Genomic DNA, 26,819 nt, shown 5'->3' with positions numbered 1-26,819 from the left:
CAACCTTTTCTTCTGTTATTGGATACCCGTTATTTTTATTAGTACTATTATTATCAGCGTACATGGGTTCGAAAAAAAACATTAATCTTCGCGTTCAATATCACGCGAGTAGCACCATTATTTACAATGAAAATTGTACACTTTCGTTTCCGTGAAATTATATCAAATGTTTGAACTGTTACATGTTACAAATGTCGAATTGCACCTGTAATTCCGATTCCCTTGCAATTGTAAATTAAATCTATCAACACACAGTAAGTATCTATGTTTTGTGTCTTTTATAATAGTTGGGCCATTTTACAAAAACTGCGATACTCGATAAAACCGTTTTTTTCTAGATACATTTTTAGATTGGATATATAGAAATAATTTTTTGCGTGGTCCTACTTGTAATATGCAAAAAACAGGCCAAAATGCCATTTTACCGTAATGCAAAGCAAAAATATAATTTTAAGCAACTCTGTACTATCTGAAAGTCTTAGATGCTCAGCACCTTATCTCGTAGTTTAGATCAAAAAAAAATTTTTTATTTTCAAGTACGGGACGTTTTATTTGTGAAGCGTAATTTGGACACTTTTGAATTGCACACCACAAATGATTTAATTTGGGCCAAGTGATTAATTTTCAGACACTTAGAATGAACCGTTTTGTATTTCAGAGTGTACAAGAACACTGTCAATTTTTTGCAGCCATAAATTCTAAAGTAGTAAATTTCTTGGCTAAACTCCTATTTGAGGCTTCAGAATTGCCTAAAAAGTATCATTTAGGTAAAGACGGACAAGTTTTTTTTTTTTATTCTATGTTTAGAAAAATGACCATAGAGCCAGGCCCAAAAGTTTCCAGCTAGTTTGTAACAAATAATTTATGAAATTCTCAACATTTAATTTAAAAAGTCTCATTTTGCACCTCAAAATATCGCACTTTTAGTAAAACGACCCAGTTGTACAAGTAAGTCCCAATAATCGAGTATATAAAAAGAGTTATGTGTCAGTTTGAGTATTCCGTACTCTTTCAAGTCTTGAGTTCTCATAATTATACTATCGCGTAATCACAGTAAAAAACTTGTTCTGAAAATATCAAGTATATAGTACAAAAAAAATTTCCGTATAAAATCTTTGGAACGGCATGGAATAATTCCTCTCAGTACATTGGCACGTTTACTCTTATTAGATCATATACCAACAAATGATCCAAACAAATTATTTTTACGGCCTAGGTTGGCTTGGCTCAGAGATTACACTCAGAGTGCACCTGGGGTTACATAAACTTTAATTTATCAATGAGGAATGAATATCAGTTTACAACCGATAATGTTAGAATTATACCGTTGTTGTTGTTAAATAAACTGAATCGATTGCTACTTTGTATTTGAAATTTGTACTCTACTCACTCCTTCTTCAAGAATAAGTTTTGGAGATGCTAACAATGACAAACACTTTTGCATAATAAAATGATAATGCAGCGCATGACATGTCTATGAATCGCATATATATAACCAAGGATATAGATAGCTAATATCTCTGAAACATAATTCCATATAAAACAGGCTTATGCTATACAGATGCAGGCAGGGATATGTATGACAATGGTGGTGCAAGAGCGCATTGATTGCGATGGAAGTAAACATTATTTATTATAATGGGACATTTAATTTACCAAGAAAATCCAGCAGGAAATGGGGTAAGCAAAAACAGAGAAACAAACAACTCCGTTAAAATAAGTCTTAGAAGATCCGACCTATCTTGTTGGTAAAAATTAATCAAGTTTCGATTAAATATATCACATGATTTGTATTTTCATCAGGGCCAATAAAATTTCAGAAATTACTTTAACACTTTTCTTTACCTTGTTTGGCTGTCAAACATAAAAAAATGATACGCATAACAACGGATTAGTTACTGTTTGGAGCAGAGTCTCATTGGAGCTTATGTAGTGCTTTCTAGGTAATAAATACATACAAATTTGTTTGAAATGCAAATTATTACTACTATAATCAATCTAAATAAAGCTTAAAATATCTGACTTTTATCACACGCACTATCACAAACGTAAATGTAATACGTCATGCGTTTGTACTTGACTGTCATGTATATTTGTGTCACACGTTATTATTGTTATCACGATGAGTTAAGGGATCCTTAAAAACAGTTTTTTTTTTTTTTTAATTTTACATCTTTTTTTCGAAATATATGGAAAAATCAATTAATGCAAATCATGTATTGAGTTGTAAGGCGATTTTCTTTAAATAAAACAACAACAAGATCACTTAGAAATTCATCAACAAATAACAAAACGAAGCAGCAAACCTTATTCGCTCGTGCCAGCGAGACATGGTAAGTATGCGGATACGTTAATAATATTCATAAAATCATTATTAGTAATAATAGTAATAAAAACAGTATAATAGTATTTGCACTCAGTTTTGCATGCAACAAGCTGCCTAAACTCCATTCTGACCATATCAGATCACAAAAGTAAAGTATGAAAAATAAAAGTAGGTATGGGGATTGGACATTTGACTTGGCGCCAACAAATACTGGAACAAAGAAGCAGAGACAGCCTACTTTTTGTCATCACCGATATACATCTGTATATATATATGTATATTAAAAAATGGCAAGCCTAATCTAAATGTCAAATCCCGATGGTACATGTCATAATTTATCAAAGGACAAGGTGATGGAGGATGCAATTGACGATGAGCTTACCTGTACGCATGGCTTGCACAAATTGACGCAGAGGCCGTCGGCGTCTTTGCTGTAGTGCTCGACGAGATCTTGCAAGTTTCTGAAGGTCGTTCGCCTCGCGATGAAAAAGCCACCCTCGTCCAGCTGCCGGATCCTGTAGTGCTTCACTGTATCACCGTCGCGAACTGCAATACACAATCAGACCCGAATTTTTTTCATTTAACGATTATTATTATCATCTGTTCAATTGAAATGAATAGAGTGACATCTAAACTCTTAACAAACGCATTTTTTAATCTGACTTAGTTTTTTGTCCAAAATGTACTGAAAAATGTTTTGGACAAATTTTTTTGAGCCGAAAACTCCATTTTTGAATCCGTTAATAAACATATTCTATTAACAATTGATTATCAAAGAATTATCAAAAATACCTACAATTATGGTCATCAGATACTTGAAAAAAAATATATGTATAAAAGAAAAAAAGTGTACTCGTGGACCTCGATCGGCCACGGACACGTAGGAGCAAATCGTCCTGTGACTACAAAAAAAACGATATTGTGGCACATGTTGTACCAACGAAAGATCGAGTTACGTTGTTTATATGTGTGAAGTACGACTACATATTTTTTTCTTTTGTGTATAAAAAAGACCCATAGGCTTGTTCTACAACACTGAAGCTGTGCATACAAACACACGTGCACACACATGGAATAGAGTGAGAACCGTAATTGCGTTTATGAAAAGACAGGAAGTGACAACCTGCGTACACTAAATATATGTATGTACCAACGAGTTTTACGTCACTTTTATAGCAACGTGACAATGAACTAGTGCGCTGTGACGCATGTCGTACTTGGGATAGTATATAAAGTACGATTGATGCCAAAAAGCGGTTTTTTTTAATATTGAGAATACATTAAGGTATCATAAATCTTAATACTGCCGTGAAAAAGTAACTGGAAATAATTGAGATTTGGCACGATGTATACGCAAGATATTCAACTGATCGTGTCTCATTGTCAATTCATTTCAAAACACGCACCTGCTTTCAATCAGTAGCTTTCAAAATTTTTTGATGATTTCATATTACTGTGGTGCTCAAAAAATATCATCACGCACACATCAGAAAGATTAAAAAAAATTACACGTGTCATTTTAAAAATTAATCTCACTTTTTATAAATAATTTTTTCAATTGCTAGGCATACGTGGGATTATCAAAATTAGTTTCGGGGCCATAGGCAGTACCCCGATGTGCTCCATAAATTGTAGGGTAATCGAAGATTCCCAAAATTCCACTGAATTTTTCAATTTCCCTGGGATTCCCCAGATTTTTCTTTATGTATGTAACAGTTATTGTATTGCACAACATCGTTTTTTTTCATTTTTCGAAACATCATAAGCATATTACGTAGGCATTACCATTAGCCAATAACTAACTTACAATAAAGAAGCTTTACTTACAAAAATTCACGTACGTGCTAACACGTATACATATTATACGTTTAAGAACAACATTGATCAATATAAGTCTCTACATTTTTTAGGCAAAAAGATTTAAGCTTGATCTGTCAGATGATAAAGTGTGCATTAAGACATAAACAAACGTAATAGCCTCGCATTAAGTATAAGACGCAAAACAGTTCGTAATATGCTATAATTTTAATTTTTTGTCGGTATAAATATTATTTTACGAGTATAGTAACGAGTACTTAAAAACTGAATGTTAGAAGTTTTAAGCATTATGATTAAATCATACATAATTTTATAGTTAAGTCTTGTGTCTCAATTTCATTAAGAAACTGTAATATTAATGTATTGCGAAAATGTATGTATCCATGCAAATTTAAAAAGTTTTGATTTTAAAATAAATCGGAGTTCAAATAAAACTGAAACATTCAGAGTTTTGACACCGTCAAACAAATTTTTGTTGAAATGAAGAGTGTTTTTTAAGATGTCAACTAGGTGATGAGCTGCTGATATTAACTGCGCAAACAGTTACTATTAGAAACTACATTATATTTTATTTATTTATTTATTTGTTTACCCATGTCTTAATCCTCGTACTATTGACTCAACATTTGAAGACGCAAAAAAATATTTCCTCAAGTCACATACAATGACTAAAAAGTTGATTGTTATGCTAACAATCAAAATTAAAAAATTTTACACTTGCTATAAGTTACAATAGTTTAAGTTGCTAACATGAGAGAGTACCCTTGGTTTTAATTTTTTTTTGTTTTTCAAGGTAGCAAGAAATTCCAGTCGTACCAAAAGTTTTTCTGTGAAAACAATGTATTTTCTGGACAAGACAGATAGTTTTTTCATTATTCAAAACAAATATTTCTGAGTGAAATTTTTTGTTTTTCGAAATGGTACAAAATATCTAGCAGGATTCCTTTTTTGGTCCTACACATGCCCACACGATGTTTATGAGTACATGCTATAATAAAAAGTTATATCTGTTTCTGTAGGATAAATTTCAGATGGTATAGAATAATGATCATGTTGTCATGGTTAATTGTTAACTGTATTAATAAAATGGCTTAAAAAACTGGATGTCTGTACTCCAAGCCTGGTCATAGCATTGAGCCTTTACATATTAAAAAATTAAACCCAAAAGTAACACCCATTAGTTTAATAGATAAATGAGGGTTATTCTACCGTTAGATGGCGATAGTGTGACCATGTAAGATTTCCACAGAATTATAATTGTATATGCATTCAATATAAGTAGAGATGTTCTGTAAAAATGAGAAAATCTTACATGGGCACGCTATCGCCATCTAACAGTAGAATAACCCCCATTTGATTTAATTTGTAAATTCGTACCTGAAAGCGAATAGTCGTTGTGTCGGCTCTCTGAGTCTCGAATCAAGAATGCTCCATGATCATTTTCCGGGAGGAGCAGTTTTTTCTCGGCTTCGATTCGCTTTATTTTTCTGAAGTACCATCTGTAATCGAAGAAAACAACATATGCATTTATAATAAATCCCTTCATTAAGAATCTCTACAAACTTAACTGCTCTCTACGAGGACCTTTTAGTCCGTGTTACAAACTATAAAATCCACATATATTAGGGTGTCTGTTATTTCCTGATTTTAATTCTTCAATCATGTACCTTTTGAAAACTCTTTGTTATGTGTCACATAAATAAAATCCATTCCCCAAAAATCCAAAAATTTTTAGGGGTAATACATACCACCAGACACAAGATAATTTACTATTTAAACAGCAAGAGACTTATATATTTCAGACTTTACTATGTATTGCTTAGACACGATACACAGTTTTTTTTTAATCAAAAGAAACGTGTGAAAAAAATTGGTTTGGGTTTCCAAAAACTACCAAGGAAAAAAAAACCAAAATATCTAATACTTTTTTTACATATGGATTTTGAAGTAAAATAAAATTGTATATAATATTAAAGCTATATAGAACAAAATTTAATAGTTTAAAAATTTTAATAAGTTTTTTAAAATGGTCAAAATAATTAAACAATGTCAAAAAATTCCAATTCTATGCTATTCAAATGATAAATCGTCTTGTGTCTGTAACCGCAGACGATTTTACAAGTAGAACAAAATCAGATAAATAACATCATTTTCAATCTGATATGTTAACCACAACAAAATAGCGAATCGTCAATTTTTTACAACCCTTTTAATTTTGAAATTAAGTAAAATGATGTATCACGCTTAAGGGGAATTGTACAGTAGAACACGAATCTCATACTACCTCAAATAATAAGAGATTTCCAATAGGAAGCTTTGAAGTAGAATGTGTAAAAGGGTCGTACATAAAAAATGTTGATCAAACAATGAATTTTCCAACAGACTCAAAGAATTAGCGAAACATCTGTCAACAAAACTGTTTATAGTTGAACGAAAGATTAATTAATCACGAAAAAATGCAGAATCTTTTCATTTTTCAGGTGCTATTTAACGAGTGAAATTAAAAAAAATATATTTTTTAAGCGAATGCCAAAACCTTTAAATAGCAAAGTACTCAAATTAAAGGCCAATTGTGGCAACCTTAACAAAGTAAAATTACATACTGAGAAAAAATTTGGTTCCACTACTTGCAACCGTTAAAAAAGTTTTTGAGATCAATTGATTCCACTAACGAAAGAGTGGTTGATTAAAAATCAATTTCACTTCCCAGCTAAACTGGCTACATCCCAATGATGCCCACATATATGATTAGAGAAATGGTGAAAGGAGTAACAATATGTGGAGACTTCTCATCACTTTTAATTTTGCCGTAAAAATACACACCACACTGAAAGAAAAAAAATAATCAAAATTGGAAAAATTTAGAAAAAATGACCATTCTTGACCCCTAAATCAAATGCAAGATGTCAAAAAAGGAGAAATTACAACTTTTAAGAGTAAAAATCATTGTTTTAACAGTTAAAATTAAGATTAGAACAGTAAAATTTTTTACAATTCTAACCATAATTTTTACACTATGTAAACCATACTTTTTTCTGTTAAAACAATAAATAATTTTTACCATTAAAAATAATAATTTCTTTTTTTTTTGCCAGCTTGCATCCGATTTACTGAGCGGAATAGTAATTGCTGCTGGAATTTCTCTATGATTTCGATTATTTTTTTCTCTCAGTGCACCTATGTGATTCTTTAATCCTTGCTGTATATGATTCTTCCAACTTGTAGAAAGCCACCGAGTATATTAGTAAATGACGGTAAGTCTAGAGCGGCAGGCATATAACACATAAGTATAGCTGCAAGCGAGCTAGTGAAAGCAAGGTCGCGACGACTACTTAGCAACAACAGCGGTAGCAGACTGACGCCCATTTTCCTGAGGTGAAAAGAAAGAAAAAAAGCATTCTCGTTCATCGCTTCGGTTATTTCTGTGCATTTTTCCGTGAAGAGATGCTTATCGAAGCCTCCCAGGCAGCCGAACAATTACGCGACGGGAATAACTAACGGTTGAAAAATAGCGAACAGTCTGTATGTACATGCGTGTGTTTTGCAACGTCAAACGGATCTGTCGCCCGTTCGGTTCGATCTAGACTTCTTGGCTGTCGGCGATGCGAACTCCGTGTATGTACGCGTGCGCGCGGGATAACTGTAAAGCCGATGCGATAGCGCGCATCCTTAATGAGGAAGAAGCGCATTCTAGCGCACGGATGAGGTCGATCCGTCGGCTCTCGCATGTTTTCGCTACCTCCGACGTGACAGCCTTGCTATGCGGGCGTCATTCGATGTACCTCGACAGTAGTTGTGGGCTGTCTTTGACGGAGACTTTCAGGGTTATAAAAATATTGCCTCGATTTCACTGTATAAGCACGTTGTCGATGGAAATTCAGACGTGGCAACTATAACTATTGTTTTAAACAATACATCATATCACTAAGCACTTGAGAAATAATCTAATCATTTTGTTGTCAACTACGCAGGTAGTCTTCAAAAAAAAACTTTCAAACGGAAAAAATAGGGCATAGTAGAATTTTACAGTGCGATATGGTATAGAGTTGGTAGATGGTTGATGAAACACTAATTTTCTTTTTATGTGAGATACGAAAACAATTAAAGAATCTCACTAATAATATTATATTACAATATGTTTCATGAAAAACATAAATGTTGAATAACTGCTCCAAACACTTTATTAAAATACGTTTAAATTTGTATTACATTCGGCTGTTGTTATGTACTTTATTATTTACAAATAATTTTATTACCGAATGTATTTTGCTTGTAAAAAAATGTCTTTTGTTTTGTTTTACATTTTTCTATAATTAATTAAAAATTGTTGATCTATTCGAGTTACCAGAGTAATATTCATTGATATTTTTTTTTACTTCTCGATAAAGACAGCATCACATCAGTCAGTATAATAAGGATTTAGTAAGTAGTAAGTGTGTGTTTCTGACTGAAGATTTTTCTTAAAAAGTTGAATTCAGCTATTTTTTTGTACTGCCTGTCACCAAAATAAGCTAAAATTTTTTGGGCCTTGCTGGATCTGCACGAGAAAATTTTTTAAGACTTTTTTTATTATATTTTTCAAATATAGTACGTTACGGGTTGGAAAAATCATCTAAAGATCATGATTATACTACCTACAGTGAAAATTAAACTGTATCCTTACACTTCTACGATGAAATAAATCCCTACTATTGTATGCTACACTATTCGAGCAGATAAGCTAAGACTCAGTGAGGATACAATACGTTTGTATCGTTACGGGATAGCGTTACGTGCTCTTAGCAAAGAAAGGAGCGTTACGGGTTCTTATAAAATCATCGAAAAATCGAGATTGTAACGCACTAAACGCAAATTGAGCTTTGCTTCTGCACTTATATTGTGTAAAAAACAGCTCAACTTCAACCCGCCACCTTCCGGGTCGATAACCGAATGCTTCAAAAAGATATGTAACATTCCTTAGCGTTACGGGCTCTTAGTTTTTATTTTTGGGAGATGGAATCTCCAAACTCGCGAGCCTCTATAACTGGCTTATTAGAATAGAAAATTCGGAAAAAATTCCTGCATCGTCCTTGATCTTTGTAGAATACAAAACGCCCTAATTGGAATGCTCATATTCAATTGCGTGCGCTTGTGAAAGTATTTTCCATTAAAATTCATACGATTTCCGTCCCACAACTTTAACAGTATCCAACTCTTGGATACAATTTTTTTTGGTTGTCTGAAATGCGTGTAAATGTTGTTTGCATTAGTAACTTTGACATCCTTGATCGTAGAAAAATTAAAAACTCCATGTTTTGTTTCCAGGCGTCGTCAAAACTACAAATTTTCGAATGAGATATGAGCCCGTAACGCTAATTTAGCCCCTTTTTGTCATCTCAAACCAAAAGAATACTTTTTTATGGTCTGAATTCTGTTGTAAAAGTAAGCATTCCTTGAATAATTAATAAACATTTCCAGATCAATATCTCCTCAAACGGCTTTGTAATCGTTTGGGACATGAAATATGCCATTTTCAGTAGAATGATCCATTTATATCTCAGATACAAAAATTTATCTTAATAAATAAATAAAAAAGCTACTTCTGCAAAACAAAGAAAAAAAAAAAAAATTTTAATTCAAACAATTAAAATCGAAAAGTTTTTCGAGCTGCTATGAAAAAGCAAAAATATTTCATCAAAATAAGACTATGGAATTTGAAGGTAATTATTTTACATACACGCGTAACCAAATATAAATTTGGTAACCAGTTCGGTTCGTATCAGATTTTATTGAGTTTCGGACTAAATAATCTAAATATTGGAATTTCAGAGCGATTAATTATCGATGCAGTGTCTGAGGTATAAGCATTGAAAATTGACTCTTTTATTACTTCAACATATGACCAGGTATAAGAAATTTGACTTTTTAAGTTGTTGCTGAAAATTTATGTGTTAGAAATGTTTAAGAATTTAGTATATTTTTATTGATGTCTTTAGTGAGGTGTATGTCCCAGTACTCGCTCACTTAAGTAGACGGAATATCCCAATAGTCGGTCACTTTTTTCTTTTATAGGCTTTCGTTATATTTTCAAATGAGTATACACGTTAATTTGAATTGAAAAAGTAATTGTCAAGTGTGTGAATAACTACCCAATTTATCTATGTTTTGAAAATTTACATTGGAAAAATCAGCCAAATGATCGACTATTGGGATATAACTACTGGGACTACACAAGGTTATAAAATGATCAGTGGTGCTATTTTTAAATATTTTTTTATGTGGTTTGACATATTTCAAGCATATTTATATGTATACCTAAAAATCTTCTCTACTTTTTCGACTATATTTTAAAACATTTCTTCCTGCATGTACAATTTCAGTGTTTTTAAATTGACTAGTTTAAGTTTAACAATGATAAACTTTAAATTACGGTAAAAATTATTGATTAACTGTAAAATAATTTTTTTCACGGCAACTAAATTGGGACTTTAATGAAAAGTGTTTTTTTGTTAACTCACAACCGTTTGTCTTTTTACTCGCACCATTAATGGGTACGTAAGTCAACAAGAAAAAAATGAGTAAATCACTTTAAACATAGATATCAGTCAAATTAAAGTAACGAGGTAATTAAATTTTAATCTTCCACGTGTCATTCCAAATCGAAAAGCAAAGATTTCACTGATAGCGTAAATCTTTTCCAGTATAAGCCCTTACACCTTCAATTTAATTAGAGACAATTGATCCAGGAGATTAGTTTATGTAATCAACCGCGATGACCAATATACCGCCAGATCGCACCGCGTTCCAGCAAAACTTTGGTGGAGCAAGTTTTTTTTGTGAAATAATTCTCTATTTCACACAAAGTGCAATTTTTCAAAGCACAGTGTAGCAGCTAGGGAAACCAAACAACTCGTACGCCACGTGAGAATTCAAGTTCATGAAACCTATCCACTCGTTAAATGTAGGTTGTCAATGTAGGGTAATATCGCGCTGAAAGAAAAATACCTCGTGGTGGTCAAATATACTTGTGTACGGACTCGGGGCGACTATCTGTTTTATAGATTTTGCAACACTTGAAAATAAAATGTTATACACACTATTATTTGTCATTATCAATGATAGTACCTACAATGATCAACAACATTTTTTCTTATTTTTCAACGTGTTTTTTCTAAATTTTTTTGATTATTTCGTAACACAACGCGTTGTTACCCCTGAAAATTGTATTACCGTAATACCAATTTGCAAATGGTAATAAAAAAAACGGTGGGAACGAAAAAAAAAAAAAAAAAAGGGCAAAAGTTTTGACTCACGGCTCGGCCTCGATGGACTTGAGCTTGGCGACGTAGTTGCTAGGAATGTAGCCCTCCTGTCGGGTGCGCTTACTCCGGGCGAGCCACCAGTCGCCCTGGGTGTCGTTGAGTATCTCGAGGTGCTCGCCCTTCCGGAAGCTGAGGTCTTCATCCGTCCTCGCGTCGTACTCGTACAAGGCGATGAAGATCTTGGCCGCGGGCGCGTCCGTGTCCGGGATCTGCGGCATCGGCCTTATCGGGTCGGGGGTCGGCGTGGGCACCGGGCTCGCCTGCGAAGTCACTGCTTCGATGTTCGAGCTGCATATCCGATCGGGCTTCTCCTTCTCACCGTCCGTCTGGCAGCTAAAGCAGTTCCCCATCTTGACAGCTGTCGCTCCCGAGGACCGAGCTACTCTGCGCCCTTTTTTTCCTCTCTCTGCCTTTGCTAGCTGTCGTCTTCCTATCCTCTACTCTCCTCCAATGCGCCACGCTACATCAATTATATGCTTTCTGTCTTATTTTGTCCACTCGTTGTCTCGGCTACACCTGCGCTCGCTGGCACATCGTAGCTGCAATACCTTTAAATCGTCAATACTTCAGTCTGATGAAGTACTTTGGAAGCCACTTATGCATTGCCTACGAAATCCAGTCTTCTCCGCTAGTTACGAGTATTGTGGGTGTGTTTGGAAGAGCTTGAAGCGAAATCTTCTCACTAAAGACTGGACGTACTTGGTAGTACCTGCAAAATCACAAAAATGACACTTTGTTGTATTACTTTGTACGAACGAAAAATCCATCATACAACTGGGAGGACGCTACGAACTGGTGTCATACATTGTTCAAAGAATTTTCACTGTTCACACATGTACATGCAGTGGTTTTTATCGTTTGCAAAATATTAATTACACCCCAGCGCGCAAAAAGTATGAACAATCGAATGTCACCAGTTTACAGTGACATGGGTAAACATGTGGATCCTATGACCCAATTACTACTGCGCAGGCACCAGACTGATAAATTCGTGTGCTAAGAGATTGTAACACGTTTGGACATTAATAATGTTAAATCTAGAATCATACTTTACATCATGAAATACATAAATGTTTAACTAAATGATTTTCAACAAATCCAACCTACAAAACTTCGTGGTGACTGGTGCTGATTTTACAACCGTCCGCAGTAATACAAGCAAGTGATATATCAACACTTACAATCATTAAAAAAAAAAAAAAAAAAAAAAAAAAAAAAAAAAAAAAAAAAAAAAAAAAAAAAAAAAAAAAAAAAAAAGGTTGCATGACAGACAAACGTTCTTCGTTTTAATTGCAGAAGATGCTGCAGATGACGATAAAATGAAACTACTTTAATTTATACATCGAAAAACGTAGAGAATAAATAAATTAGCACAGTCGAAATTTTTAATCCGCAGTAATTGGGTCATTTACCCTTATTACTATATTCTCTCAAAATATACAGAAATTTTTAATCACATTAAAAAAATATGAAAAGGGTGAGAAAAAAAAGAGAGAGCATAGAAAAAAAAAACAGATTTCCAAAATGTAGACATATCCAGGGGTCTCAATACAGGGCGTTAGGTATTAGTGAAAATATTCCCACGATTTTATGTGCCAGACCAGACTAAACAGACAAGCTTTGGCCCGGGCCAATGAACGGGACGTATACTTACACACGTATACATTAACTCTGACGCACACAAACATACACACGCAGAGCAGAGATGCTTCGGATGCAGAAAAATTGATTGAAACCCCTACACGTATAAATAGCGGACGAGCCATAGCAGCGGCGCCGTAACTGCCGATTCGCCGCACAAAGGGCATAAAAAGAGGAATGCAGTCTTCTGTCGCTCTATCTTTGCTTCCTTTTCGCTCTCTTTTCCTTTAAAGCTTTCTCCCGGCGTTGCAGCCTATACCCTGCCTGTTCTTTTTATTTCTTTTCTACTGCATGAGCGCTTTGCTCCTGACTCCGTTGTCACTATGGATTTTGTATTTAAAAAAAAAAAAAAAAAAACTTGTGGGGGATAGTTGGCTCAAGGATTTTCCCTTTTTTTCTCTGTTGATTTGATCTTATAAATCCCAATAAAAAATTTGGTTGATGATCACTTATGTAATAAAAAAAAGTCTGATCTGTATGTAGATAATGTGTGAAAATGATTCAAAATTTAAAAAATTGTGGCAGAAAAAAATAATAATTTCTTATTATTTAGGAGGACACATCTCCCAGGAGAAATCAACAAGGGGGAAACTTTTCCGAATAACTCCCGAACCTCTTCAAATTTTTATAAAATTAAAATCCAAATTGTATATTAAATGTCAATAATATCATTTTAATTTCGTTTGTAGCACTGTATTCCAATTAATTTTATTGTTTATGGAAAAATAGGAGTCATCCTTTGAATTTCGCTTTTTGAACTCACTGTTTGTTTCGAAAAATTAGAATTAAAAATACATTAGGTAGTATTACGTAACCTTAATACGTAAAAAACTACGTTCAATTATACAGACAAAAAGTTTCCACAAACTTACGTACAAACAATTGCTCGAAACTTTTATGTAGTTAAATATTTTTTATAATTTCCCATGACATGAAATAATTGAAGAAGTACATCAAGTCTTGGAAAATAGAAAGTTAGTTGAATTATAGAAAGTTTAATAAAAAAAAACAAGTTTTTATTTTTAAAACAAGAATATCTAAGCATGCACGATTTTTAAATTAAATAAATAAATAAAAAAAAGTTGGCACACTTCACGCTTCTCTTTCGTATATTATTTTTATTTATAGTTCTATTTAACAATTGAGTTTATTAATTGTTATAAAAGTGTTTTTTTCTCTTGCCAGACCCCGTCTTACTCACAGTAGATTTTCTCTTTTTTAGGTAAGTATCGCGCGACCAATGAGAAACTTGGACGCATTTCCGGTTTCCGCTCACTTCCTTTGGACTCACTAGTCCAAACATAACACACTGAAATTTGGTTAGCATGAAATTACACACGCGGGTGGAAATTTATGTTATAACTACTCAGAACGCAATAACATAGTTTGATTCAGTTCGATGGAAAAAAAATCTTACGTGGACTCGTTTGTAATCAGTCTTATCACGGGTTGATAAGCACAATGAACAAATAAAATCAACCAACAATTGTAAAAACGATCAAACAATAAGTTTATAAATCAAGTAGATGTTGTAAGTGCATGTATAAATCAAGTTTAAAAAGCATAGATTTACACAGAGGCATGTTGGTCTCATTTTTATTTTATGAAAACGATACTTTTTTAATTTTGCTCAATTTTTTAATGTATAACATAAGTAACCAGCTGTTGTGAAAACGTACAAGAATGATTCCCCATTTAGTTTTTAAAATTAAGTGTTTTGATGTCGTTCTTAGAGACATTTTTATAGGCTTTACGATGGTTCCTCTAAGAGAAGATGCTATGAAATGGTTGGGTTATAAACTAAAATATCTTACTTCAAAGTTGGAAGTACACCTATACATGATGATATTAAAATTGGATGGAAATTTTTTTTACATATTTGCATTCAAACCTACGAATGTGGGGTCATAACATGGGGAGTCCCGCACCGCAGAAACAAATAAAAAGCACGTTTAACTTGATAGTGTCGTAGGAAAATCTATTAATATCTAAAATAGAGAAGAGTTTCATTGAATATAAATGTACCGTTTTTCATTAAATTATTTTGACGTGCGTAAAAAATTTCACGTAAGCTTTTAGAGACATTTTGTAACGCTAACACTGGATGTTGTTGGGACTTTGCGTACATATTAGACACCATTTAAAAAAAAATTTACGCTACACAAGAATAAATTATGAAACTCTTACATAAACAAAATCTATCGTATAGGCCAAATTTAAAAAAATATTTTATTGAATTTTATGCTTTGCTAATTTAGATTTGGCAAAGTTGTACAATATGATTTTTTTGGTTTTTAATAGAAATTTTTACGATTCTAACCATCATTTTTACTTTTCGAACTACAATTTTAACTGTTCAAACGATAACGTTTACTGTTAAAAATAATAACTTTTTTTTTGCCAACTTGCATCCAATTTACTGTGTGAAATAGTAATTTTTGGTGGAATTTCTCTATAATTTTATTCTCTTAGTGTATGGTTTGTTTTATTCATAATTATCCACTCAATACCAAATTAAAAAGTGGGCAGCTGAAAAATTAGTTGACAAAAAGTTATAAGTAATTTGAGTCAAAAAATAAAAAATTTTACCGTTTCGTTGTAAAAAAAAAAAAAATTTCATCATGTTAGACTAATGCTAAAAATTTAAAAATATTTCTTATATTACGAAAAATTGATTTTTTATTTATTAACTTAAATGATTATTAAATATGTGTGAGACAATTTTTCAGCTGTCCACCTAGCAATTTTTTAGTACGCATATCAACACGTAAAATAAACTACAGTGAGATAATAAAATAATACTAAGAAAGAAAAAATTTTTTTATGAAAAGTTGAATTCTAACCTTTTTTAACTTGATTCGTTTACAATTTTCCGTCAGCCTACTTTTCAGTTATGGGCCTCGTGATTCAGAATCAAGTAGATCAATTTGCATAAAATAAACCATAGTGAGGTTGTGGATTACCGCTCTAGTAAGCGAATTTTTGCCTTTGAAAAGTAAATAGAAAATCATAGAAAAACGAGTGTTGTAACAACTTTGCAAATTTTTTTACGATGGATATATACGTTTTACTATAAAATATAATTACTCATAGGCTTAAAATAATACTTACATCCTGATAACATTTTTTAAAACACTAAATAGTTTTTTTTTTAGTTTGTCAACTTACATTGTTTTTGCTGTCTTCCACCAATTTTTCAAAATTCTACCCTTTAAATTCAGGCTCAAGGTGTCGAAATACGTTTAACAAGCCTTATTAGTGCCGTGGAAGTTAACGGAGCTATGGAAACCCTCCTTGCGCCGCGCCAAGACTATATTTATTAAAGTTAACGGTATGATCACTTTGCCTCGGTCAGTTAGATGCACAATAACATCAGAACACGTGCAAAGCTAATAAGGTAAAATGTACTTTTCAATTTATCTTTGACGAGTACAATAATCTAGCGTTGTATCCATTAACTTAGTTAATATTAGTTATGGGTCACTTTGTCTGGATGAAATAAGTATATTTTGTTAGCGCTTGTACAATATTAAACATGCATTGGCCATTATTTTCTAGAATCCTAACAGTTTTTATTGATTATTTAACTAATCCTAAGAGTTCAACGGTAACATGCAATAAATTTAGGTCCACCTACAAAGTTTTAGATTACTTTATTACTTTACAATGTGCAACAGTATGAAACGATAAATAAATAAAGATAAAAAAGGCCATTGGTTAATTTTTTAATTACAAACTACTTGCTTATTGAGTTTCAGGAACTTTAAAAAACATTATGTTTGCAAGAAAAAAAAATACCAATAAAAATCTTAACTTTTGTTGTCAAAAGTGTGTTATTAGATTTTAAAAACGCGAATTTTCTCTATATAGTATTAAAATTGAATAAGTATCTTGGTAAAGACTGCGTCAACTTTCACAACAAGATTTTTAGTTTAACGAGTTTCATAGAAGCGATTTAGTAAATGAATCTCTGCCACATGAAAAAATAAGCTGACCATTTGCCTCTCATAGTATAGAAGTGTCTTGCGACTTTGTTTACGTTTGCGTTCATATTTCTCCCAAATGCCTGATAAGGGGCATATTCTTTTATACGAGCGTGTATACTTTAAGAACGAAGCTGTACATACAAGTATTTTTTTGCTTTCAGCACATTTCTATCGTACAGTAATTATTGATCAAAAGTTGTAACTTTTTTTTCTGTAATTTTCCAACTATAATTAATTTTTTTCAAAAATTCGGTTAAAAATACTTTGAAAAAATGTATATATGGATTTGATATGTTGTCAGAAGCATTGAGTCCGTTTCGCTCAAAATAGTTAAACCCGTATTAATTAGTTTGGCTGCTCCAACTTTATCATCACAATAAATGGAAAAAATGGCAGAATCTTAATTCATTCTAAGTATAGCTTAAAATTTATTTAAAAAAAAAAAAAAAAATGTTAGTGCATAAAATTAATTGTAGTTGTGGCTTAAATGAAAATAGTATTCGAGGATTAATTTATTGAAGTTATATGCAACTGACATAACCTTACCTCACATAATTTGAATACTTGGTAAGTATTTCGTTGTTTATATGTATATTTCAAAGTGAATATGAAAAAAAAAATTATATTTTAACAAAAATACAATGATAAATATGCTTTCACGCAAAGTAAGTAATATTAAAAACATGATATGATAGAAGATAAAAACCAGAAATTTTACCAAGTTAATATCATTTGATAATGATTTCATTATTGTGATGATAATTAGTCTCGATCTAGTCTGATGTAACTGTGTATAATTGCATTTTTCAACATTTACGAAAAATTGTATGAAATAGTATATTACGCACCTAGTGAGTGAGGTTAACAATGTCGCAGATTTTACCCGTAAATAAACCCCCGAGGCGACATTTCTTAACCTCCGAACGTGGTGCGTATACTATTTTTCTGCATACCCTCGTCGAAAGAGCTGATTATCTGTTTTAGAGCAGGTCATATATGAAGCACTTTCAGCGGGGGTATGCAGAAAAAAAATTATTTATAGAGTCAAGGCATGGCTGTAACTTACGTATAAGATACAGCCTTTTATCCATTTTTTTTACTTTTATTGGTCCTGGAATTGACGTAAGAATTTTTCTATAATCTAAGTCTGGCAACACACGTTTTTGAAATTTTGTTAAGCTTTCAATATATTATGCTTTAATCTCAGAATAAAATTTATATTTTTTTCTATTAAATTCACTGTACACATTTTTTTTTAGATTTTGTGACTTGTTTTAAGAAGAAAATATTTTCAGAATGTTTGAAAATAAACACAAATTATATACTTTGAGATTGACTCAAAATGCATTCAAAAACCGAGACAGGTGAGAAAAAGCATGTTGAAAGAGGCAGGAAGCCTTACAAGTTAAAAACAATTTTAATTCACAATAATTAGGTTTCTTTATAAGACACAACAACAAATTAATAGCAATCATGCAGTGTTTATACCAAGGATAATCTGGACGACTAAAAAAATTATTATAAGAAGTATCCTTTTTATAGTACGTAATATGTTAAAAAATTTTGAATTAATCAAATGTTGTATATTTTTATAATGTAAAACACTCTTTAAATCGTTTGTTAAAAATTTTTATTGTTAACTCTCTCCAGAGCTGGTAATAAAAAGAATTGTGAATTATGGTTATAAGGATATACATGTCATGAAAAAAAAAAATCTAAGCCAGCCCTGGACCCCGAAAACGACTACTTTTCACAGACTTTGTCATGTATTATGTAGATACAGGTTTCCTCTTCACGACTCCACTTACATGGATACATAAATGTACAATGCACAAGTGTTTGGGGCCAAACACCTCTCCACTCCAGCTATAGGCTGAGTATTGCGACACACGACTCACCGAGCCAGTGACGTAATGGATTAAATTAATAATGTAAGCATTGATTTCGATCGATTCACACACAAAAAAATATTTAAAAACGCACACAAAGTGTGTGAAGGATTAACCAACAATTGATACATAAACGAATTAACATTAACAAAAAAATCTGTATACGCATTTTCTCCCTGTAATGCTACAAAATGGATGAAAGAAAAAATCGCTTTTGAAATGAGAGCGGAGAGAAAAGTATCAGGTTCCCGACACTATCAATTATGTTTATACTTGATCAGTCAATCATTGAAAATTTTGAATATATCCTTAAAATCACATTTGTGAATTTTTAAGTAAGTTAACTGTTTTGAACGCAAGTTTTTAAATATTTACTAGCTTAGTTCCCTCATATGGAAATGTTCACTAGTTAGTATCGCCAGTTGTAATCGATGCAGCCAACTGTTTTTGTTTTTCGATAATACGGAATTCTCAATACTCACAGTGGATACGCTAGCTGACCTTGAACGGCACGAATTGGATGGCCTTAAAGGACTATAGGAATCGCTTTTATGGCGTCAAAAAAAGTTGATGATTTTATGAATTCCATTAATTTCTTGAACACCTGTATTGTTGACGATGGCCGTGTCTTCTGGTAAACAGATAAGCGTAGACTTGCAAGTCTTAGAAATAACGGATAAACGTACTGCAAACGCTCGTTTGTCGATATTATTTTTTTAAATTGTCGATTAAAGTGTTATTTTCACTGGTAACACCTTATTGTGCGCAACATTAATAAATAAATACCTCATCAAGTTTAAAGTAACAAAAAGTACACAACTAACATGTTCCAAAAAGCATGGTGAAATCTTTTTACACGGTTTTAAAAAAATGATATACATAAACGTTCAAACGGTTTTTAAGGGAAACTACTTCTGATAAGTGCACGTTGGCACATGGAAAAAGAATATCTACAAAATACCAAAAAATCTCTTTGAAACCGCTGAAATCAGGTGAGAGTGGTTTCCTTAGTTAGAGCCTTGATAACTTGTGGATTGTTTTTCTACCAACGCCGAGTATTAGGCCGTTTTCTGTTCTACCATCATAAAATTTCTGACTGACAAACATTAATTTTCGTCTCGTGAGCGCTATCGCCGCCGGGGCCATCTCTCGATCCAAACAACTGTTACATAGCCCCGGTTGGAAAGCGCTTATGCGTCGAACTCTGCTTTTTCAAAAAATTAATGTCCAAAGGTTACGAAAAACGCCAGAAGCGGGAAAAATATTTTCCGTACTTAAAATACAAACACCCGTGCTCCTCCCGTTATCGAGAGAGCGGATGTTTTTTAGGTAGGTTAGTACAAATTTTTTTCAACGCGGAGCCTCGTGGAGACATTCCCATTACTGCCTGCCAACGGAAAGAGCACACTTGCATGGTTCAACTACAATAACAATAAAATCACGAGATATCTGGAATGTTATCAATGGCCTGCCAGTTGATGAGTACAGTGACTTATCGCTCGAACTGGGACTGTTTTTTTACGGCATATTTATATTCACCTCTTATTCCATTTATAAACGGCTAATTCACGTTCTTTCGAAAAAATGAACTCACGTCAAAGACAATATTCACCCTACCAGAATGTATGGTTTCTCGGGGGGTACTGATCAAAGTAATGAATCACAGCTCTTGATTACGTATATCAGTGCATGGCCTGGCACTCTATGACGCGCTTCCACTGTAATCAAACTTGAACATAATCAACTGCGTTTGCGGTGGAAGTTTTCGAGAGACTTGAAAGACAAATTAAAACAAAGGTACTGTCTTAAATCGTGTTTTAACGCATGTCATAAAGAAAAACAATTTCCAGGAACTAGCTCTGACAGCGGGAAGGATCTGCGGTTGTGCGCACGCTCGGTAAGTATGACATTGCACACCGCAAAATTGGGGAGAGATCGATGGAAGCGGAACTCATATAACACAGTTGCTTCCCTCTTTCTCTCCCTCAATTTTACTTTCGATATCGTGCGGCAATCAGTTTCAAAGCTCTCGCCCCTTCCCACATTTTTTGACCTTATGGATCATGTACGCGAAGAGAGCAACAACTTTCTCTGTAGGAGTCGCGTCGTCGGGGGGGCAGTTGTGCAGATTCGTGCATGGTCCAGCCAAGGCTCACTTTCTCGCTCGTGCGACTCTTTTCACTCTCTGTCGGCTCGTTACAAGTGTACGCCGCTACGCGCATGAATGACGATTCGCCTACTACAATTAAATCCTCGCTGACGACTTACGCCATTAACCGCTGTCAATGGACGTCGATCTTGTCGCCGTCAGTGTCTTTTTTTTTCTTTTTTTTTTATCGTCCGGCCAAGAGTGGCTCTCGAGTCGACTATACTTTATGTGTGCTCTCGGCTCTTGCCCATATTTCCTTTCTCTCCTGAACAAGGTAGCTACACTGTTTTTCTTATCCATCGTTTTTTTTTTGTCTATGGCACTTATCGTTCGATTTTTGCAGTTTCATTTTAGTGGGTCGGGTATGAAGAGAAATTGGTCATTTGTTCGGCGATACTATATTACTTAAACACTACAGCAACACCTAGGCAACAGTCACAATTTACCCAATAGGCACAGAGAATTTTCGGAGCGCGCGTAATTCTAATGAGCCATATAAAACTTTAAGTATTTCAAATAAATGACGTTGTAAAATTTTTTCACCGGTTTTCAAAAAAAAAAAAAAGGAAAAAACCCAAGTGTATGGCGTTCGAGTTCTCGTGAGTATATTAGCTGCTTTTCACTTTGCAAAATCAGGCGCATTAATTTCGCAACTCGAGCGCTAGAAAGTCGACGAAACACCGTCCACGCGATTTCTACAGTCCCATTCGATCCGGCTTAATTACTTTTACACGGTTCGTCCTCAATTAACCGCAATCGGGCTTGATTACCAGAATAATGCAACGAAATTTTTACAAACGCGGTGCAATAATCCACTGTTGAAAAGAAATCCTTCGGTTTGAAGTTGAATAATCCCGACTCTCAGGGCGCGAAAAGGGACGAGGACGGACGTCAATACACCGTGGTGGCTGTGAGGTCACGACAAGAAGCTGCATTCACCGGGAAGGAGGCAGAATATCTTTGGCATCGCGTGCAGGAGACGAAAGAGGAGAAAAAGGGGAAGGAAGCTGTGGCACACGCACACCAGGAGAAGAGACGAGTTTTTTCAGCTCGCATTTTCTCTCCGGACGAGGCAACACGAGGGGGGCGGAGGGCGGAGGTGTTCCTACAGAAAAGTATAAGCGAGAGAGAGAGCAACGCAAGGTTGTAGGTAATAGCGCTGTAAGGTGTAAGTATAAAACAGGCGTCTATATAACGCGCTTGCTCCTTCTGGTGTGCAAAACGCCCGAGAGACCCCAAGTGATATCTTTTTCTCTCTCGCTCACTCGTGACGCTCATTCACTTTCTGGGTCTATCTGATGATCTGATCATGTACGTACACACACTCACCCACACGCGCGTGTGCGCTCATGCACATTTTTGTGTATACCCAAACCAGTGCACGTTCGAACTATTACTTACTTATAATATATCCGAGAGCACTTTCTACTGCCTTTGCGGTGTCTAGTCACCGACAGGATTATATATTGCATTGGCCAACATATGAAGTATATATATCCTCGCGTAAACACACAGGTAAGTATGTGGAACGGAGGAAAGCTTTGGGACAGCTTAAATAATGAGAAAATTGCAAAAATAAACTGTCAAAGGATTTCGGAGCACGAAGCTTGTGAAAAGAACCAACAGCAAGCGAGGTGTACTCCGATTTGACGCCCATGGGGCGACAAGCGAGGCCATCAGCGAGTGTCCTGATGTGCATCATCGCTTTTCATGACGCGCCGGTGGGTACACATCGATATACATGTCACAACAATTTGAAAGCTCAGAATTCGGGCGAGGTCCGTAATAACAAAGCACTACCATCTGCTCCAAATGAAAAATCTCACGACGCACGCGATTGGAACAATAATACAATCAGAGAGGTGTAGAGAGGCGCGGCACTTGCACCAGCAGCCGTGCACAATAGGGTATAAGCAGGTATAGGTACAGTACTCACGGGAAGTCTGCGACCTCTGTCCCCTGTAAACAAATCCTCAGCAGAGCAAAACAGCTTGACTAGGGGACTGTGCAGTATTTCGGAGCAGTAACTGACGTACGACAGCTGCAGGAATGGTATGCAGCAGCCAGAGCATCGCCATTGTGCGATCGGGCGTACAGGCACTAGCACATATACAGAACTACTAAACAGCCACGGCGGCTATACACTGGTGTACGGTAGCACTACAGGGCACTGCAGCAGTTACGTCGGCACATGAGGACGCACAGCGTAGAACGTCTGAACGTAGACTGCGGGGATATTACGTGCCGCGTGCGCTGCTTCTCGCTCCGACCGAGAGCAGCAGCACCTACTGTGACATACTGACAAAAGACATGTATACAATGGCAATATACATGTGTAGGCCAGTAGATTTGGAAAAAAAATCTTTATATAATTACGCAGTTACGCACAGTTAAGCTTGTTCGTTACTTCGTTAGTATCTCCAAAAAAATGGTGTTGCAAGTTGCAATGCGAAAAAAAAACTCAAAAAATGTATTTTTTTTCTAGTTTTCTACTATCATTTTATAATTGCCCATCAAAATCTTTTTTTTATTTTTATCACATAGGTAGATGATATTTGGTCCATCATTTGTTTAAATAATAAAAAATTTCGGTCTAAAATTGCAAAATTTTTATTAATTTAAATTTTGAAAAGCTCTAATGAACGCAAAATACTTTCCTAGTTGTTCATTAACAAGAAACAGTTCTCCAAATTCTGCATATAGCTAAATAAATATTAACATGTAGTTGATCTGCTTTCAGTTTAGCGAAAATAGCCTTCTTAACACGTACACAATCATTTTTATAGAATTTAAATTTATATTACATACATATATAGAAAACACTAAAAAAGAATAGCTTTTTAAAAATAGCAATAGATTTAGGCTTGTTTTTTATTGGAAAAACAAAATTCGAGGTAAAAAGTATTGAAAAATTCACGCAATTACCTGCTACATTCATCACTTATTCTTAAAAGTTTGACAGGTTTTCTCTGCATATTTACCAAAAAAATCATTAAACATCCTTAATTGATATCTAAACAAACGTAGACAAAAGAGTATGTTCTAAGAAAACGATGATAAATTTTTGTTTTAGTGTACGTAAAATTACTATATCAGTAATTTTAAAACAACTGTCGGAAAATTTGTTTTATCATGCGAGAAGATAAATTTAGAACATTTTATATTTAAATCAATACATTGAAACAGTATTTTTTCTACTTTGACTTGGGATTACGTTTTGTATAACTGACCTTTTTTTTTAACTATATACTTATGATTGATCATTTTATTAATGTAGATGTACTTCCCCAATTTAAACTTATTTTTAGAATAAAAGCTTTCGTTCTAGTTTGATTCACAGTTGTAACTTGCAGTCGTGTACTACTAAATTTAGTACAAAAAACCATTAAACTAGGCTTAAAATTTTAATAGCTGTAATTTATATAATTTCATGGCTCAATAGTCTAAATAGGGCATACTTCTCTATCAATATCCGAGGGGATCAGGGTTCGAATCCCACTATGTGTAAAAATTTCAAATACGTTTTTTTTTCTAGATTTTTATTGACTAAATTCGAGTTCAGAACGACGGGGGTTGCATGGGATGGTCAATCGACTGTTCTACTCTTGAGCTGAGGTGTCTAGATTTATATTATGCCGGCAGGAGAGATTTTTAATAAATAAGTGCGGTAGAGAGCCTACAATAGTTGAAAAATCAAGTCCCAAGTTATTAAAACCTAATGATTCTCTACCTTAAAACCTAAATTTTTCAAACTTACATCATAGTGCTTCCAAACTACTGGACAAATTTTATTTATTATATTATTTTTTGGTGTAAAAACAATACTTCTACGTAACCTAAAACAAAAGCGATATTTCTAGTAAGCTTATCTTAAAAAATAGTTTAGTACCTTTATTTTTACATTTCCTTCAGTAACGTGTGAAAATTTTACACATTTCAAGCCCAAACTTTTCTATTGGTTAAAAGTGAAATGGAAAATTTATTTACTATTTCATCATATAGTTTTCTTCGTAATAATATATTTCACCCAGAATTATGTTGGCCAAATCACTAATTTTCATCACGAAATTGTTTCGTTTTACTGGAACGTTTGTATTCAGCCCAGAACCTATTAAAATAATGTTTTCATACGAGAGGCCACGGTATAGTGTAGTGGTTTAGGATTTGGATCTTGTAGCTCGGGGGATTGATATCACATGCTCACAAATTGATTCACGATCCTTCGCTCGCACCTCTTCGTAACTAATTTCTTATATTATGTGCGCATAGTCAGCGGGTCCCAATGGGACACCCACCTACCGACAAATTCAAACGTTCTAAAACCAATAAACTTAAATTCAAGTCCCCTAGCCCTTTAGCCCACGTGCTTGATCCACATAACCCTGTACTCTTCTGCATTTAAACCAAATGACTCGGGGGCATGGATTTCAAGTAGTCAGTAACTTCATTTTTTAATTAACAATAAAAGAGCTACTTATCTCAAATAAAGGCAATAACTTGTAAATTATTGTAATGGTATTTGTAGGTTCAAAAAAGAATCAATTATCGAAAAAACTCGGTGAAGCGCTTGTAAATAAAAAATTATTAACAAATATAATCTCCCACTCCCAAGTTCTCGAGCTTCTAACCTTTTACCCCATAACCCTGTAATATAAAACACTTAAACCAAGTGACTCGGGATGCAGAGTTTCTTTAGTTGTTAATTTTAGTTTGTCAATAATAAAAGAGCTACTTATCTAAAAAAAAGGAAATAATTTGTAAATCATTTTAATAGTGTACGTAGACTGAACAAAAAATCACACAATGAAATAACTCGGTGAGGTCATAAATAAAAGATTATCATAAATAAAGTTTCCCACTCCCGAACTCTTGACTACCTACCCTTTACCACAAGTGCTTCAACCCCATAACCCTGTACTCTAAGACACTTAAACGACCCAGGATGTGGAGTTTCATGAGTAGTAATTTCTTTTTTTTTATTAACACTAAGAGCTACTTATCTCAAAAAAGGAAATAAATCGTAAATCATTTTTATGGTATTTGTAGGTTGAAAAAAAATAATTACTGAAATAACTTGCTTAGCTTATAAATAAAAAGTATTATAAAATTTTTCACTCCCAAGCTCTAAAGCTCCTAATCATTTACGTCAGATGCTTTAACCTCATAACTTTAATGCATTCTAAAGCACTTAAACCAAATAACATGAGCCTCGGGAACAAAGTATATCCTAATTCTATTTTTTAATTCCGGCGCAAGCCAAGATTCAAGCTTCGCCCAGATGCGTAAATGCCCCCTCCTCTCATATTTTCGAGAGCGAGTCGGCCTCCGAAATTCTCCGTTATTTTCCTTCTTCTTTCTCCTCTTATGCCTTTTTGTCTTCTAGGGGAGTGGTCCTCACGGACCTGTCCCATGCGGGGAGGTTAGTTTTTATTTGGTAGGCACACCGGGTGAATTGGACACTACCACCGGATTAGCTGAGGTGTCTATGAAGATTTTCTCCTCCCCGCTCCATCAAACAAAAAAAAAAAAAAAAAACAAACAAAAAAAAACAGAAAAAAAAGTTAAAAAAATTATGGCAAACTAATTTTAATGATGTACATTTTCTATCACTCTCGTAAAATAGTTTATTCGACTAAAAAGTTGTTTATCCTTATATAATGCAGTCCCGAATTTAATGGTATCACTAAGTAATGGTTTATAGACTCTCTT

The 26,819-nt window shown here is 34.0% G+C and overlaps 1 protein-coding gene across 2 annotated transcripts in view; it reads right to left on the bottom strand.

The window, feature by feature from the left end:
* Src42A (Tyrosine-protein kinase Src42A) overlaps nucleotides 1–23,321 on the bottom strand; it is a 29,361-nt gene extending 6,040 nt beyond the window's left edge. For both annotated transcript variants that reach the window (XM_014352779.2, XM_014352780.2), the window contains exons 1-4: nucleotides 23,047–23,321; nucleotides 11,437–12,154; nucleotides 5,522–5,643; nucleotides 2,709–2,872 (exon numbers count right to left, since the gene is read on the bottom strand). In XM_014352779.2, the coding sequence (XP_014208265.1) occupies nucleotides 2,709–2,872; nucleotides 5,522–5,643; nucleotides 11,437–11,795 (645 nt within the window). In that variant the 5' untranslated portion in view covers nucleotides 11,796–12,154; nucleotides 23,047–23,321. The remainder of the gene's footprint in view (nucleotides 1–2,708; nucleotides 2,873–5,521; nucleotides 5,644–11,436; nucleotides 12,155–23,046) is intronic.
* Nucleotides 23,322–26,819: the final 3,498 nt, after the last annotated feature.

The sequence above is a fragment of the Copidosoma floridanum genome, unplaced genomic scaffold, assembly GCF_036245765.1.
Source record: "Copidosoma floridanum isolate Cflo_tuat_1 unplaced genomic scaffold, Cflo_Japanese_pri ptg000011l, whole genome shotgun sequence".
NCBI classification, from domain to species: Eukaryota; Metazoa; Arthropoda; class Insecta; order Hymenoptera; family Encyrtidae; genus Copidosoma; species Copidosoma floridanum.
This window is presented reverse-complemented; position numbering and strand designations above follow the sequence as displayed.